The sequence below is a fragment of the Sinohyriopsis cumingii genome, chromosome 1, assembly GCF_028554795.1.
Source record: "Sinohyriopsis cumingii isolate HCF-2022 chromosome 1, ASM2855479v2, whole genome shotgun sequence".
NCBI classification, from domain to species: Eukaryota; Metazoa; Mollusca; class Bivalvia; order Unionida; family Unionidae; genus Sinohyriopsis; species Sinohyriopsis cumingii.
In genome coordinates, this window is record NC_142961.1 from 68,410,377 (window position 1) to 68,423,149 (window position 12,773).

General features: G+C 35.8%; 2 protein-coding genes across 3 annotated transcripts in view; one reads left to right on the plus strand and one right to left on the minus strand.

The window, feature by feature from the left end:
* Nucleotides 1-4,203, plus strand: part of LOC149807068 (CD63 antigen-like) — a 50,504-nt gene extending 46,301 nt beyond the window's left edge. The window contains exons 8-9 of the mRNA XM_089961453.1: nt 454-540; nt 1,541-4,203. Of these exons, the coding sequence (XP_089817579.1) occupies nt 454-540; nt 1,541-1,687 (234 nt within the window). The 3' untranslated portion in view covers nt 1,688-4,203. The remainder of the gene's footprint in view (nt 1-453; nt 541-1,540) is intronic.
* Nucleotides 4,204-10,996: 6,793 nt separating this feature from the next.
* Nucleotides 10,997-12,773, minus strand: part of LOC149807069 (transmembrane protein 272-like) — a 48,743-nt gene continuing 46,966 nt past the window's right edge. For both annotated transcript variants that reach the window (XM_089961474.1, XM_089961465.1), the window contains 2 exons: nt 12,268-12,489; nt 10,997-11,235 (listed from right to left, as the gene is read on the minus strand). In XM_089961474.1, coding sequence (XP_089817600.1) covers nt 11,021-11,235; nt 12,268-12,489 — 437 coding nt within the window. In that variant the 3' untranslated portion in view covers nt 10,997-11,020. The remainder of the gene's footprint in view (nt 11,236-12,267; nt 12,490-12,773) is intronic.

The following is a 12,773-nucleotide window of genomic DNA, read 5'->3' on the forward strand; positions in this document are numbered from 1 at the left end:
CCACTCGAGGGCCGCAAACACTAATTTCTTTAATATAATTACTGTTCACGGGCCAGATTTCTGTGTCGTTTTAATTTGCCCTGACGGCCGGACAGAGCACGTTCGCGGACCGGGGGTTGTGCACCCCTGGCTTAAGGCCTCGCCATGTCTAAACCCGGCCCTGTTCTATCCTACGCAAATGCACAAGAAACATATATGTAATCCACACCAATCTATGAAGACTGATCCTATTATTCTTTCATTCCATGAATGCGCAATCTAGTTTTCCATTTGAGGAAGCCTCGGGATTATCATGTCTTATACCAGCTCATTTGGATGTCGCCCACTATTCGGAAATCGCATCAATTAATTTTAACTTTATTATTTTTTTTGTTACATTTTATTTCCTTATTAGGATTGGTATACCTATTGTTAAGTGTAATTTTATTTGATATTTCCTTTGATCGTTTACAGAGCTTATGCAAAGACAAAATGGAGGAATGGGTGAAAGGAAATATACCTATCTGGGTTTCAATTATTGCGGCTGCAGCTTTCATTCAGGTATTTATCTGTCCACAGATCCACACAGCTTGATGAAGAATCCTAAACAAGGACTTCACCAACGTTTGCATAGAGAACTATTCTGCCTTCAAAATAAATTTAAAAAGAACAAAACACAAAGTCTATTAAAGTTACCGACCATTGTTTTTCTTCCATAGGTTGAAATAAAATATCAAGCGTATATTTCCTCGATATAATTCTGGGTGTTCTATTTTTATTATTTATATAAGCTTACTCATTATTCATTTGGAGTCCCTCTAAAAATATTAATCTTGAAATCAAGATATTTACAGACATCAGATTCAACCAAATGAAAGCATCAAACAAGATATATTGAATGGAAAACTACTAATTCATGTGATGAAGATTGTTAGGTTTTTTTTTAAATGTAGAAATGCCGCAATAATCAGTAGATGAAAATCAAGAAACATATTCTGGAAACTCCTTTGTCCAAAGAAATTCCTTTTCTCCAAAAAGGATGAGATTTATCTTGCATAACATTCGGAAAACGGAATATTGGCCAAAGCAATATTAGTTGTTGCATATAAGCCGGATTCTCATGTACTTGGTTAAAACTTGCTCCTGTTATCTCGTACAGATAGAGGGTGAGATGAATATAGTATAATCCTATAAATGTTGCATGTGGTCTAAAGGACATCGTTAAACATTGCTTATTGGTCCACAGACAGTTTATTTGTTTATTTAGCATTTAATGGCTCTAATTAGTTTTACTTTATCGTGAATTGATGTACCAATTTTTGTTCTCGAAGAACAAGTGTTAGAAATAGGCAAATTTAAAATGAGTAGAATATTTAAGACACATTCTAAATTGTTTCAGTGATCCGATCAGCTGTTGTATCATTATAAGATTTTTCCAGCCATTACTCAATAGTTTTTGTTCTCTAAAATTAGCACATTGAAGAACAATCGGAAAAATACGTCTTAAAAGGTATTATAGTAAAGTTAATGAGTGTAAATTTTAAATTAACTTTTATTTCAGATTCTGAGTACAACACTCTCCTGCATACTCCTGACTAAGATACAGTCATCCATGAGAGTCAGCCAAGCTCCGACGACTTCCGGTCCACCTAAGTCACATCCACGGAAATCTTGGTCAGCATCGAAGCCAAAGAGCTTGAATTTTTAGCCGAAAACCTGTTTGTTAGAGTCAAAGCTAATTTTTTTATTATATATCTTGTGTGTTTTTGTGTATTTGTTTATTTGGAAATGTCTTACATCACATTTACTTCACTTCCCCATTCTGCATGTTTGGAACTATCACGGAATGATAGTAATATTTTTGCCAAGCCCATCTTGGCAGAAGCTTGATGTAACGAAAAATATGGCGTCGTTGTGTACGTCGGTACCGTCCGTCCACACCGTAGATTAAGGTCAACGTAAAACGTCTTTAGATTAAGTGTAATATTGCATTGCAATTTTCTATTTTCTTACTAGATTGAAAGGCTAGCAGGACGAAAATAGGCCTCTTGTTATTGTCACTTCTCTCAGTAATTGTGGGTTCGGTGCATTTCAATTAACATTTTTGTCTAGGTAAATCGAACGTTTGCTTAATACAATATTCTAGAGGCCACCGTCATTTAAAGCTACACAAACCACACGGCATACAAAATATATTTTGTCTCATACTAATAGCTAATTTTTTAACCCAATCATGTCTATTCACATAGCAAGTGAGAGTGTCATGTCGTCCAAGGAAGCCGAGACTTAATTTCTTAATCATTGTTTTGACAATGCTTGGTCCACATACAGGATCATTAACATATCTTGCCTAGTGATGTTTCTACATTCATATCTTCGTGAAATATTAGATAGAGAGTCCGAGAAAAGGAGTAAAGTCAGGAGCAATGCCCAAGTTATGCATTTTGCAAGTATAATTGAAACTGCAGTAGAAAATCTGAATGTCCCAACGACAGCTTTACAAACCATTTCAGTATTGCATGTAATTGAAGTGATTTCATTGAAATTTTTAATTTCTGTTTTTCGCATTAAGGCAGAAAGTGTGATGGCATGAGAAATATATTTATTCAAGTTTAATTCTCTTTAGTGCTATGTAGGCACGTGTCGCCAAGGCTATGTTAAATCTGCATGGCGTAAATGTTTGTATTTGAAAGTAATGAAGGTCGTTTGTGCTTATATTTGATAAGCGCTTATTAACAGAGAGTGCATCACAATATAACTGTTCATAAAATTTCCATATTTAAGCTTATCAGCCATATTCCACAGCACACTACATCATGACAACTGATCAAATAAAGAAGATATTTAAAAATAACAACTATTGTGAAAAGGAATAGTCGCGCCCTAATCACGTACTTAGGAGAGACTAGATGACAGAACGGCGAATTGTGTGTAGACGCTGATTTTCTTTACACACTAATATGCCCTAAATTGTGCTACAAAATACTGGAAAGCTAGTGTTTATTGTCGAGAGTTTGTTGCAATTTGGAAGGATGATATCCTAGCAACACTTGCTACTTTGACCATGTCATGCATCATACTAAGTTGGAAGGTTGATACCCTAGCAACACTTGCATCTTTGACCATGTCATGCCTCATACATAGTAAGTTGGAAGGTTGATACCCTAGCAACACTTGCGTCTTTGACCATGTCATGCCTCATACTAAGTTGGAAGGTTGATACCCTAGCAACACTTGCGTCTTTGACCATGTCATGCCTCATACATAGTAAGTTGGAAGGTTGATACCCTAGCAACACTTGCGTCTTTGACCATGTCATGCCTCATACTAAGTTGCAATTATGAATAATCTTGCATCGACTACATGCCGATACAGTTTGTCAGAATAAGATTGGTAAAATGTAAATTCAATAAAGAATGTGCTTAACAAACTAAAATGAATTTTAGTTTACTCCGCTTTGTGAAGGGACCTAAATATGCTTTGATTTGCCATTTGGGTTAAAACTTGTATATGTCCACACCTAATAACTGTTAAACTGTAATTTAAGGCGCATATTGTGATGGACATTTGGCACATACTAAAATTAATCACTGTTACCTACTTCCAGGATTCATTAAAATTGTTACAGAGTACGGCCCGAGGCCTAACTACAATAAACTGTGAAATATTGCCTCAAAACTGACAGCGAGAATGCGTCTTGCGATGTCTCAGACAACAAATGGGTCACTGGAATACACTTTGCATATTGAACGTACTTAATTAAAACACTTTTTCACCTCTCGACCCCCGACCTCCACTGGGACGAAGTATGTCGTGTACCATAAATATGTCCTATAATATACCTTGTAGGGTTTACTTACTATATCACACACACACACACACACACACACACACACACACTATTGCTTAAATGATTCTGATTCAAAAGTTGATATCTATTAGTTCCTGTTTTCTAACAACCGTACAGTTCTTTCTCTCACACAGTTGAAGATTTGTTTCAGGCTGTTAATAGCTTTTATTATAAATTGTGAACTTGTATTTAGGTAAAGAATAAAATGAAAACGAATTTTTTAACCAATCATGTAATGTATTTCCTCATTTTGTACTGTCTTTAACTTGTTTGCTTGATGTTATTTTCAAAGCTTGTCAATATTTTTTATTAATCGAAACAATTAATTTCTTATGCTGAATCCGTCCCATAAATTAAATTGTTTTTATGCTTCAGCATGTTGTCCTGTATCCTTTTTAAAGCTATTTTTCACATAAGCTTCATACATTCCCATGTCAATATCAATCCGTTACACAGAACATCATGCCAGATTCCTGTAGCTGGAGAAAGACAATCTCCAACATGATAGAATCTCAGAAAGGATAATACAAAATATTTATGTTGTTATGGCATTTAGATGCCAGATAATTTAACTATACGTTAATACGTGTATTCAATTGTTGTTTCACCTGGTCAGACATAATCAAATACAAAACATCGTCAGGGTTTATATTTCAGCAAGGACGCGTCAATCTACGAAATGAAGGAATGGAAAATTTTGCACACGATAATTTATGCAGGAGAAAGCTTCCAACTTACATATGTACCTTTGCAACCCCTTTCTTTCCAATACTGCTTTCATCTTTAAGTTATACATCTGAAAACAAAACAAAGGCCGTGCTAGATTAAACAAATCTTTCCTTAACTAAATGATAGATCACTCCAGATCAAAATTTAATTGCTTTGAAAATAATAAATTTGTATTAAACTAAAATCGTACAGACTCAAACCTAAGAACCAATGATCGCAACATCTTAGCACGCTTTGACTTCTCTTCCATATTGGAAGAGCTTATAAAGAGAAAGTACCAATCAGTGCTATATATTAAAAAGTACCAGTCAGTGCTTCATACTATAAAGTATCAATCAGTACTCTATATTATAATGTACCAATTAGTGCTATATTGTATAAAGTACCAATTAGTGCTATATATTATAAGCGTTTCATTGTCCTTTTTCCAATTTTGGAATACATCCTGTTTATGTGTCGATATACTGATTCCGACTTTGTGATCCGCATTCCCTTCCATCCACAAGGTGTTTTTAAATGGACAATAAATTGATATATGAGTGGAATGACTCGAATAATATTCAAGGTTGATAAGTCAGATCCTAACACAAGTGTTCAAATGAGGATTTGTGGTACGTTGACATTATTAACTGATTTCTACATTTTGCTTTGATTTAATTCTCCTCACACTATATCTGTGAATATTTCATTTACTGCGTTAAGCCAATAAGTCAACATTAATGGTTTTTGTATATTGCATTAAATTACATCAACTGTTTCCAAGGCTCCAAACATTTACAAATAAGAATGAAGGGATTTAATTTCGACTTGTATCGCAAAGGATTTTGATAGTTCTCCAACACAAATACACAAAACATAATAACATATCATGTAACGTGCAAATATGCACTACCTTCTGTGTTGCACAAACATCGTACTATTTTAATTTTTGCGTACTCTGCTCAAAAATAGATCGGTAAATAGATCAGTGTAAATACTGGACACAACCTGTGTCCAAAAGATAAATGTATAATGCAATAATTATACATCATGGAAATTAATGAAAATTCAAGGAGACGGACAGCTTTTTCATGGGAAAGTTAAATCGCGATTATCTATCTAATATACTGTGTTTGATTGATACAACTAATTAGCTTAGACAAGAGATCGTACAGTCTAAATGGGATGACACATATTAAATCTCTTATCACTAAATACACCATCACCCTTGGGTTAATAGTCAGAATGGTATCTGTATAACAAGCCTGGAATATGTGGAAACGAGCAATACATTAATTGAATTTGGCAGTATACCTGCTATTTATTTTTATGATCATTGACGGATCAGTGCTAGATTATAATCAATACTAGACGCAAGTTTACAAATAATGCAAGACGCAAGTTTACAGAATTCATTAAGCTATTACCGTCCATTCAAATGGACACGGATCTGTGTACCGCAAAAACACACACACAAAAAAAAACCTCAGAGAATTTTTCAAGTTAGTGAATAATGCTGTGTTGGAAAGACGATGAAGAACCTTCGGAGACGTACTCGCGTTGACCATGTCTGTGCTGGTAAACAAGACAAAATTTGAAAGCTTATAGATGATCCTGCGTTCGAGTCCCGAAAGAGCTTCGATAGCGGGCGGACTCATTACCACACATTGAAATAGATCGAAACTGAAGACGGCAAAGCATATCTACGTTGGCGCATCAGTGCTGGGCTTATCCAAAATACTCATGTACAAGTTTTATTATGATAGGATCAAACCATGATACGATGACAACATCAAGATGCTGAACACGGACGGATTAGTTGTTGCTGGATATTACTACCAATGATGTGTATGCGAACATGAGTTAGGTGTCATTGACATCAGCGAGTTATCAGAAAGATAATCAGATTTTTTTAAGGAAGCATTGCATTGGTGTATATCGTTGCACTAAAGTAAGCATATCTCTGGTTGACACCAAGTAGTGATTATGTTCAGCTGTCATCACTGTTTTCGTGCATATTTTGACAGTATTCCGTGTCCGCAGGAACGACTTGTACTTTATCGCGTGAAATGGTAACGTGTTGGATGCCTAAGAGTATGAATGTGGACCGAGATTGTAAATACATCCATGGACTATACCGTGTCTGTAGCACGACGTTTCCCGCGTTTTAACTCATCTGGTGCATACAGATACCGAACGAAATTGTTTCCGAGTATGTCTAACGGGGGTGGTTGTGAAATCGTTTTGCGTGTAACACGGAGTCTTATGCTAAATCGTCTCAGCAGATTTATATCCATTTGTGAGTATGGTTTCATTATTTAGCACTTGTATGTGTAATTGAAGTAGTATTTACACACTCGTATAATCGAACACTCTGAAACCTCTTCAGTAATTTATATGCATACTGAGGTCCAAATGATAGCTCCGCAAGTGTACGTTTAAATCCACAACAACATGTTCGCGATGAGTGCGACACAAACTAGCACGTTATGTTTTATTAACAACGCAGCAACGGCTCGAAGAAATTATTTAGCTGTGGCCATGTTAGCGTCCTGCGTGCGTAGATATGTTCAAACACGTCTGCAACACTGGCTGAATCATTTAGATGTCGACAGCAAGGATTCTTTGTATTTGCTGGTAACATCTACGATAGTTAACGAATATTTGTATGTACTTCTGCGCACACACCATGTTGAAAATATAAAGAATATGGACAAATGAGCTTTGTTGGGCGTTCTCACATCAAACCATTCAAGGGAAATATTTCTTTTTACGGGTAACTAACTTTGCCACAACGCCTGTTTGGCTAACGACTCTCCAGCCATCCAGTGGGTGACCTTTTCTGCACTCTCCAACCTTTCAACGGCAGTTTCATGGTTTTAATAACCACAGGAGCTGTATTATATATTATCCATGTTTATTATATCAATGTGAGTTACCTCTAATGAGGATCTTAGTCTTCATACCTCCTCTGGAGTTTCATCTGGCGGTTCTTCCTCCGAGTGTAGCAAAAAATGTTACTCAAGTCATGGATAAGATTTATATCACCAAGATTACGTGCACGGACATCACTTGATGCTTGGTAGGCGAGATCATGTCGACAACATGCTGCATCGACATGATTTATAGGTGCTTTCTTTATATGGTTATTAGAATCAGGTCTTATATCCAGTTGTGTACCAGGCCCACAGTAATTGTATTTAGGTCCTAAAGGAGCCAGATTTTCTTTTCACCAGAGTGTTTCTCCACGATGTCCCCACTAGCTGCTCCACGTAGTAGCGACATCACTGCCGATTTCTTCAAGACCGGCTGTTGCATTTACCAGTGTTGGTTCTCACAAACTTGACGTATTTGACTCACGTCGAAGCTCAGTCATTACCTAGTCGAACCCACGTCTCAGCAAGTGTTTTTGCCTGGCTTTTTCAACGATTTGTACCATGAAATCAGACCAACGAGTTTACATAATATGTTTTTTTTCAACGGCTTGCGTTCTTAAGTCCCGACAACATGTCTACAGAGCAGGTCTTTTCAAAGACTTGCATTCTGTGTGTGTGTGTGTGTGTGTGTGTGATTTGGATTTTTTAACGTAGCTTTAAAAAAATTCAGTCTTATCGCTACGATGTCCGCAGTGTGGCAGTATATAGCGATGTCTAGCAATGGGGCATCATGCTGCAGACATGTAGCATGATGTCCCACCCAGTCAAATTACCCCGACACCAGGCCGACCAGCCCTAACACTAACCAATTAATGCTGAGCGCCAAGCGAGGTCGTTGTTAGTACCATTTTTGTAAGTCTTTGGTATGACTCAATCGGGGATCGAACCCACGGCCTTCTGCATCCGAGGCGGACGCTCTAACCACTAGAATACCGGAGCGGTTTCTTGCATTCTGAAATCATCCAAATATGCATATGGAACTCTTAGTATATCCCACTGATTAATTCATCGGTATTGATAAGCAATGTATGCTTGTGGAGAAAGCGCGGTAGATTAAGCACCTTGCATGAATGATCACATAAGTGGACGCAAGTATCAACTATGGTCCCATCAGTGAAAGTAATATAAAGCCACACCTATTTTATTCTCAGACAGCAAAGGAAATCGGCAGCAATAGTTGTATGCAAATTTTAAAACTATAAATAAGGAATATTCAGATGAAGAAAGACAACAACAAAGAAGAAAAAATACACACCAGAAGTGATCTTGTTTCTATCTTTAAGAAAGCGGAAAGACTCAACTTGAAACCATCAGGTTACAAAAGCAGTGATAGCTAAAAATATATCTTAACATGGGATTCGAGCTCGAAACCTCTGGCAATTTATCAATGTTCCAACTAAGCCAAAAGGATTACACGATAGTTTTGGTGACTTTTATGATCATAAGCATGGTAAGTATCAAAGTTGCAGATCTCTGAGATTTGTAAAATTGCATAAACTTGTTAGAAGGTCATTTAGACCCAAATATACAATGTACCAGTAGTGTTCAGGATGACGTGTGCATTCATTCTTTTTGGTTGCTGAGTTAACCACATAATCAATATACAAATATGCACGTTCAAAATTACCGGTATTCATTCACCTTCTTAATCTTTACAATACTACGTACTTCTGTTCATTCATCTATCGTACATTTAGTCCGACAAATAAAATGGGAACTGTAAAATATGACAGTTGCAACAGAGAGAAGAAAGCAAAAGGGATGGTACGTTCCGGAAATTTGTTAAGCATGCATTATACAGTTACTCTATTGTAGACGATAATATACCTATGAGCCAAAGGTAGATACGATACAGCCTCTATTTCGTAATAACAGAGATTCAATATATTGAACTGAGATTACTTTCCATCAATGTATGTTTATTAGTCTTTTATTTAGCATGTTCGCTAGGTTGCATTCGTTTCTATGGGATGAAGAAAGTAAGTATTTCTTTCTAGAAATGATGCAGGTTTTCAGAGAAAAACTATATTTAGCGACAGTTGAAATCCTATATTTAGTTTCTAACTGAGATGCTTAAATTGTCCGTGGAAATATTTAATAATTGTATGCCATTCTTGGATGAAAATCTAGCGATTTCATAATTTAGATCTGCCGTAAAACTCAGTCCGTGGCCCATTGGAAATCTCACATAGCATTTTTGAGGGCTGTCTTAAAACTGCGTAGGTGCCCAGTGGTAAAGTGTTTTAACTATACGTCTATATAGCCTCAACTTAAAACATAAGATCTTAAATTTTAATTACTGAGTACACCTGATTAACTCAGTACATCTGCTCGTGAGTCATGCATACTTCTCTGAGGGGTTAATTAGCTATGAAACACGGATGAATTACTTCTGGAGTAACAAGTCTGTGAAACCAGGAGCTCCAAACTAGGTTAAATTCAGCTATATAATTGAAGGAATTCAAGTGGCTGATTGAACGTAAGAATCCAATTACAGCGACATTCCATTCAATTCTGCAAAAGAAAGCAACTCGTTTCACAAGGGACAAAGAGATTCGCCTCTCCTCGAAAACATCTGTCCGCAGTAATTGACTGAAAAGAGAGAAATAGATAGGCTTTTCCACGGCCTCATACGGCGGGAATTTTGAAATGCATGTGTATAACGTAGATTCAATTAAACCAAATAGATACATGAAATGAATCTTTCATACAGGAAATGTCATCTTAAGATGATAATAAAAAATCCCACATATAATCTATTAAAAATGGTACATAAACATGCATAATATTACATCATCTGTTAAATTCAAGGCCAATAAATGATTTGGAGAAATTTATTTTTCGCCAGCAAAAGAATTTAGAGGAAATAGATACCCTGAATTTAATATGAATATAACTGTCCTCTTGGTAAATTCAGTTTCTGCTAATTTTCGTTTTTTCGAGATGGTAAAAAGAGAGCTGACAATGGTAAAAGGTCCCTTAGCCGCTATATGAAAGCGGCTGAAAATGTTTATATAACATTATCTGTATCAAATGTTAGGTTAATACATTGTTCCTACTTTAAGTTTCTATAGTTTTGCTTGACCCACTAGAAATAATAAAAGAGCTACTAGTCTGAATGTTATGATCATTGAAAGTTATGTGAGATATGTGATTATAAAGCTGGAATGAGGTAAATTGTTTCTATTCTCTTTTTAATCAACTATGTAAGAGCACCCTTTTTGCCCTACAAAGTAGGAAATAGGTTAAAGTGACCTTCAGACATCCACTTCGTTGTTTGAATTTTTTTTAAACTCTAGTGAAAACTTTGTCTTGCTACAGTTTGTAACAGCATCTATACCATGGTATGAGGTTCCTTCCTTTTGTGCAGGAGTATCGAGGCATCAGACTTCTTGTAGTGTTCGACGACGTGCTGTAGAAATTTATTCAACGTTAATTTGTTTCTTGATTTATAATCATTCTTGAAGATGGAGGCTTTAAAAAACGTGCCAAAGACTTAGCATAGATAGTACGTAACAACATCTAAAACAAGAGATGTATACTTTATTCATAATAGGTTTTGGTATTCAGGACACGAACATTTACGTTTATACGCCCATATAGTTAATAAACAAAGCTGTCCCACTGTAACAACGGTAACAACGGCACAAAGTAAGGTAGCGATTGAAAAAGCAGTCATGTAAAGTGTAAGATCACAATATTCAGGTAAATCTGGTTTCTCCAACTGAACTTTGCCGTACATGCCGTATACAAATATGCACCCTGAAAAAAAGCAGATTATTCTCATTAAAATGAGGCACGAAAATAATGCTCCACCAATAACAGATTTGTACATAGTTAAAAGAAACAATTAACATATAAACATATATCATTCACGCTGTCTTATGTTATGTTTGTCTGTCTGTCTATATATCAATCTATCAGATTTTATTTACAGTCGCCCGTGCATCATCAGTTAAAAGAGCACGAGTACGATATTACCGTTTTACCATAGACCAAAACACACTGCAAACTTCTCATGTAAAAAGAATCTCAAAATGATCGCATGGAAAGCTTGAAAAAGCTGTGTTGATGCCCAACACGTGAAAAAATACGCAATGAAAAATGAGCGATTAATTTGTATGACTAAAACAAAGTAGATTAATTATGCACATTGCTGAAATCTAGCTCAACCCATGGGTAACTATCGAGATATTCCGATTGGTACCTAAATGAGTAGTACACCTATCCGGTTTCAAAGACGTGAATCGCATACATAAAAATGGAGACAATAAAAAAGTCCTGGCTCAGATTTCATTGGAAGTTCTAACTTCTAACTCATTCTCAACTCATTCAGAACCAATTATTTAGAACGTGCAATCACTGCACCATGATGTTATACAGACTTGTAACTGCATGTAGAAAGATAAAATTATAATTTGTAGAAAAAATAATTGTAAGTCTAATTGTATTACATATCATGGAGGAACATCTTTTGTTATTTGTTTTCTAGTCAGACCGCTAGTGGGCAGCTACTAATGGAAGTGAGATAAAATGGCTTTTAAATAAAACAAAATTGAAAAACAAGACTAGTATTTTGCACAAGAGGTGATCTTTAAGGTTGGCTTAATGTAAGAGGTGATCTTTAAGGTATGCTTAATGTATGAGGTGATCTTTAAGGTAGGCTTAATGTAATCTTGTAATTTAATGTAAACTTAAACAAAACTATGGGAAATAACATTTTGTTTCTGGAGACACCTGTTGTTAATGTAGCAAAATGACACTCACATACGATTTCTAAATTCCTGTATTTACCTGTTATAGACCAAAGTACAAGAAATAGCGTTATTAGTCCGTGCAAGGAATTCTGGAAATAGTTAGAGGATGACGAGTCAATATTCTTATGGTTCTTTTGATCTGAACCAAAACAGTAATACAAAATCCGTATAATTATTTTCACAAAGATGACCACTCCCTCGATGATCAAGAAAAATGGCAGTTCAGGCTCCACGGGACAGTCATAAAACTTTATAAATCCTATAACAGAATATAACACAAAATAAAAGTTATAATACAGACATATTATACGACGCAAGACGTGTAATAGCGCTAAACGACCAAGCAAAACAAAACTCACCTGTGTGAGGCTGGTTTGAGGTCGATGACTCCTATTTAAAAGAATCTCAAAACAACTGTATTTGTCAACTGAATGACTCTTAAATGTGCTAATACCTTAAATAATTTCTTCCACTCAATTAACAAAGACACATTCAAGAGGTCTAATTTTACAATGGCATATTGTTTTCTTGCTTAACATCTGT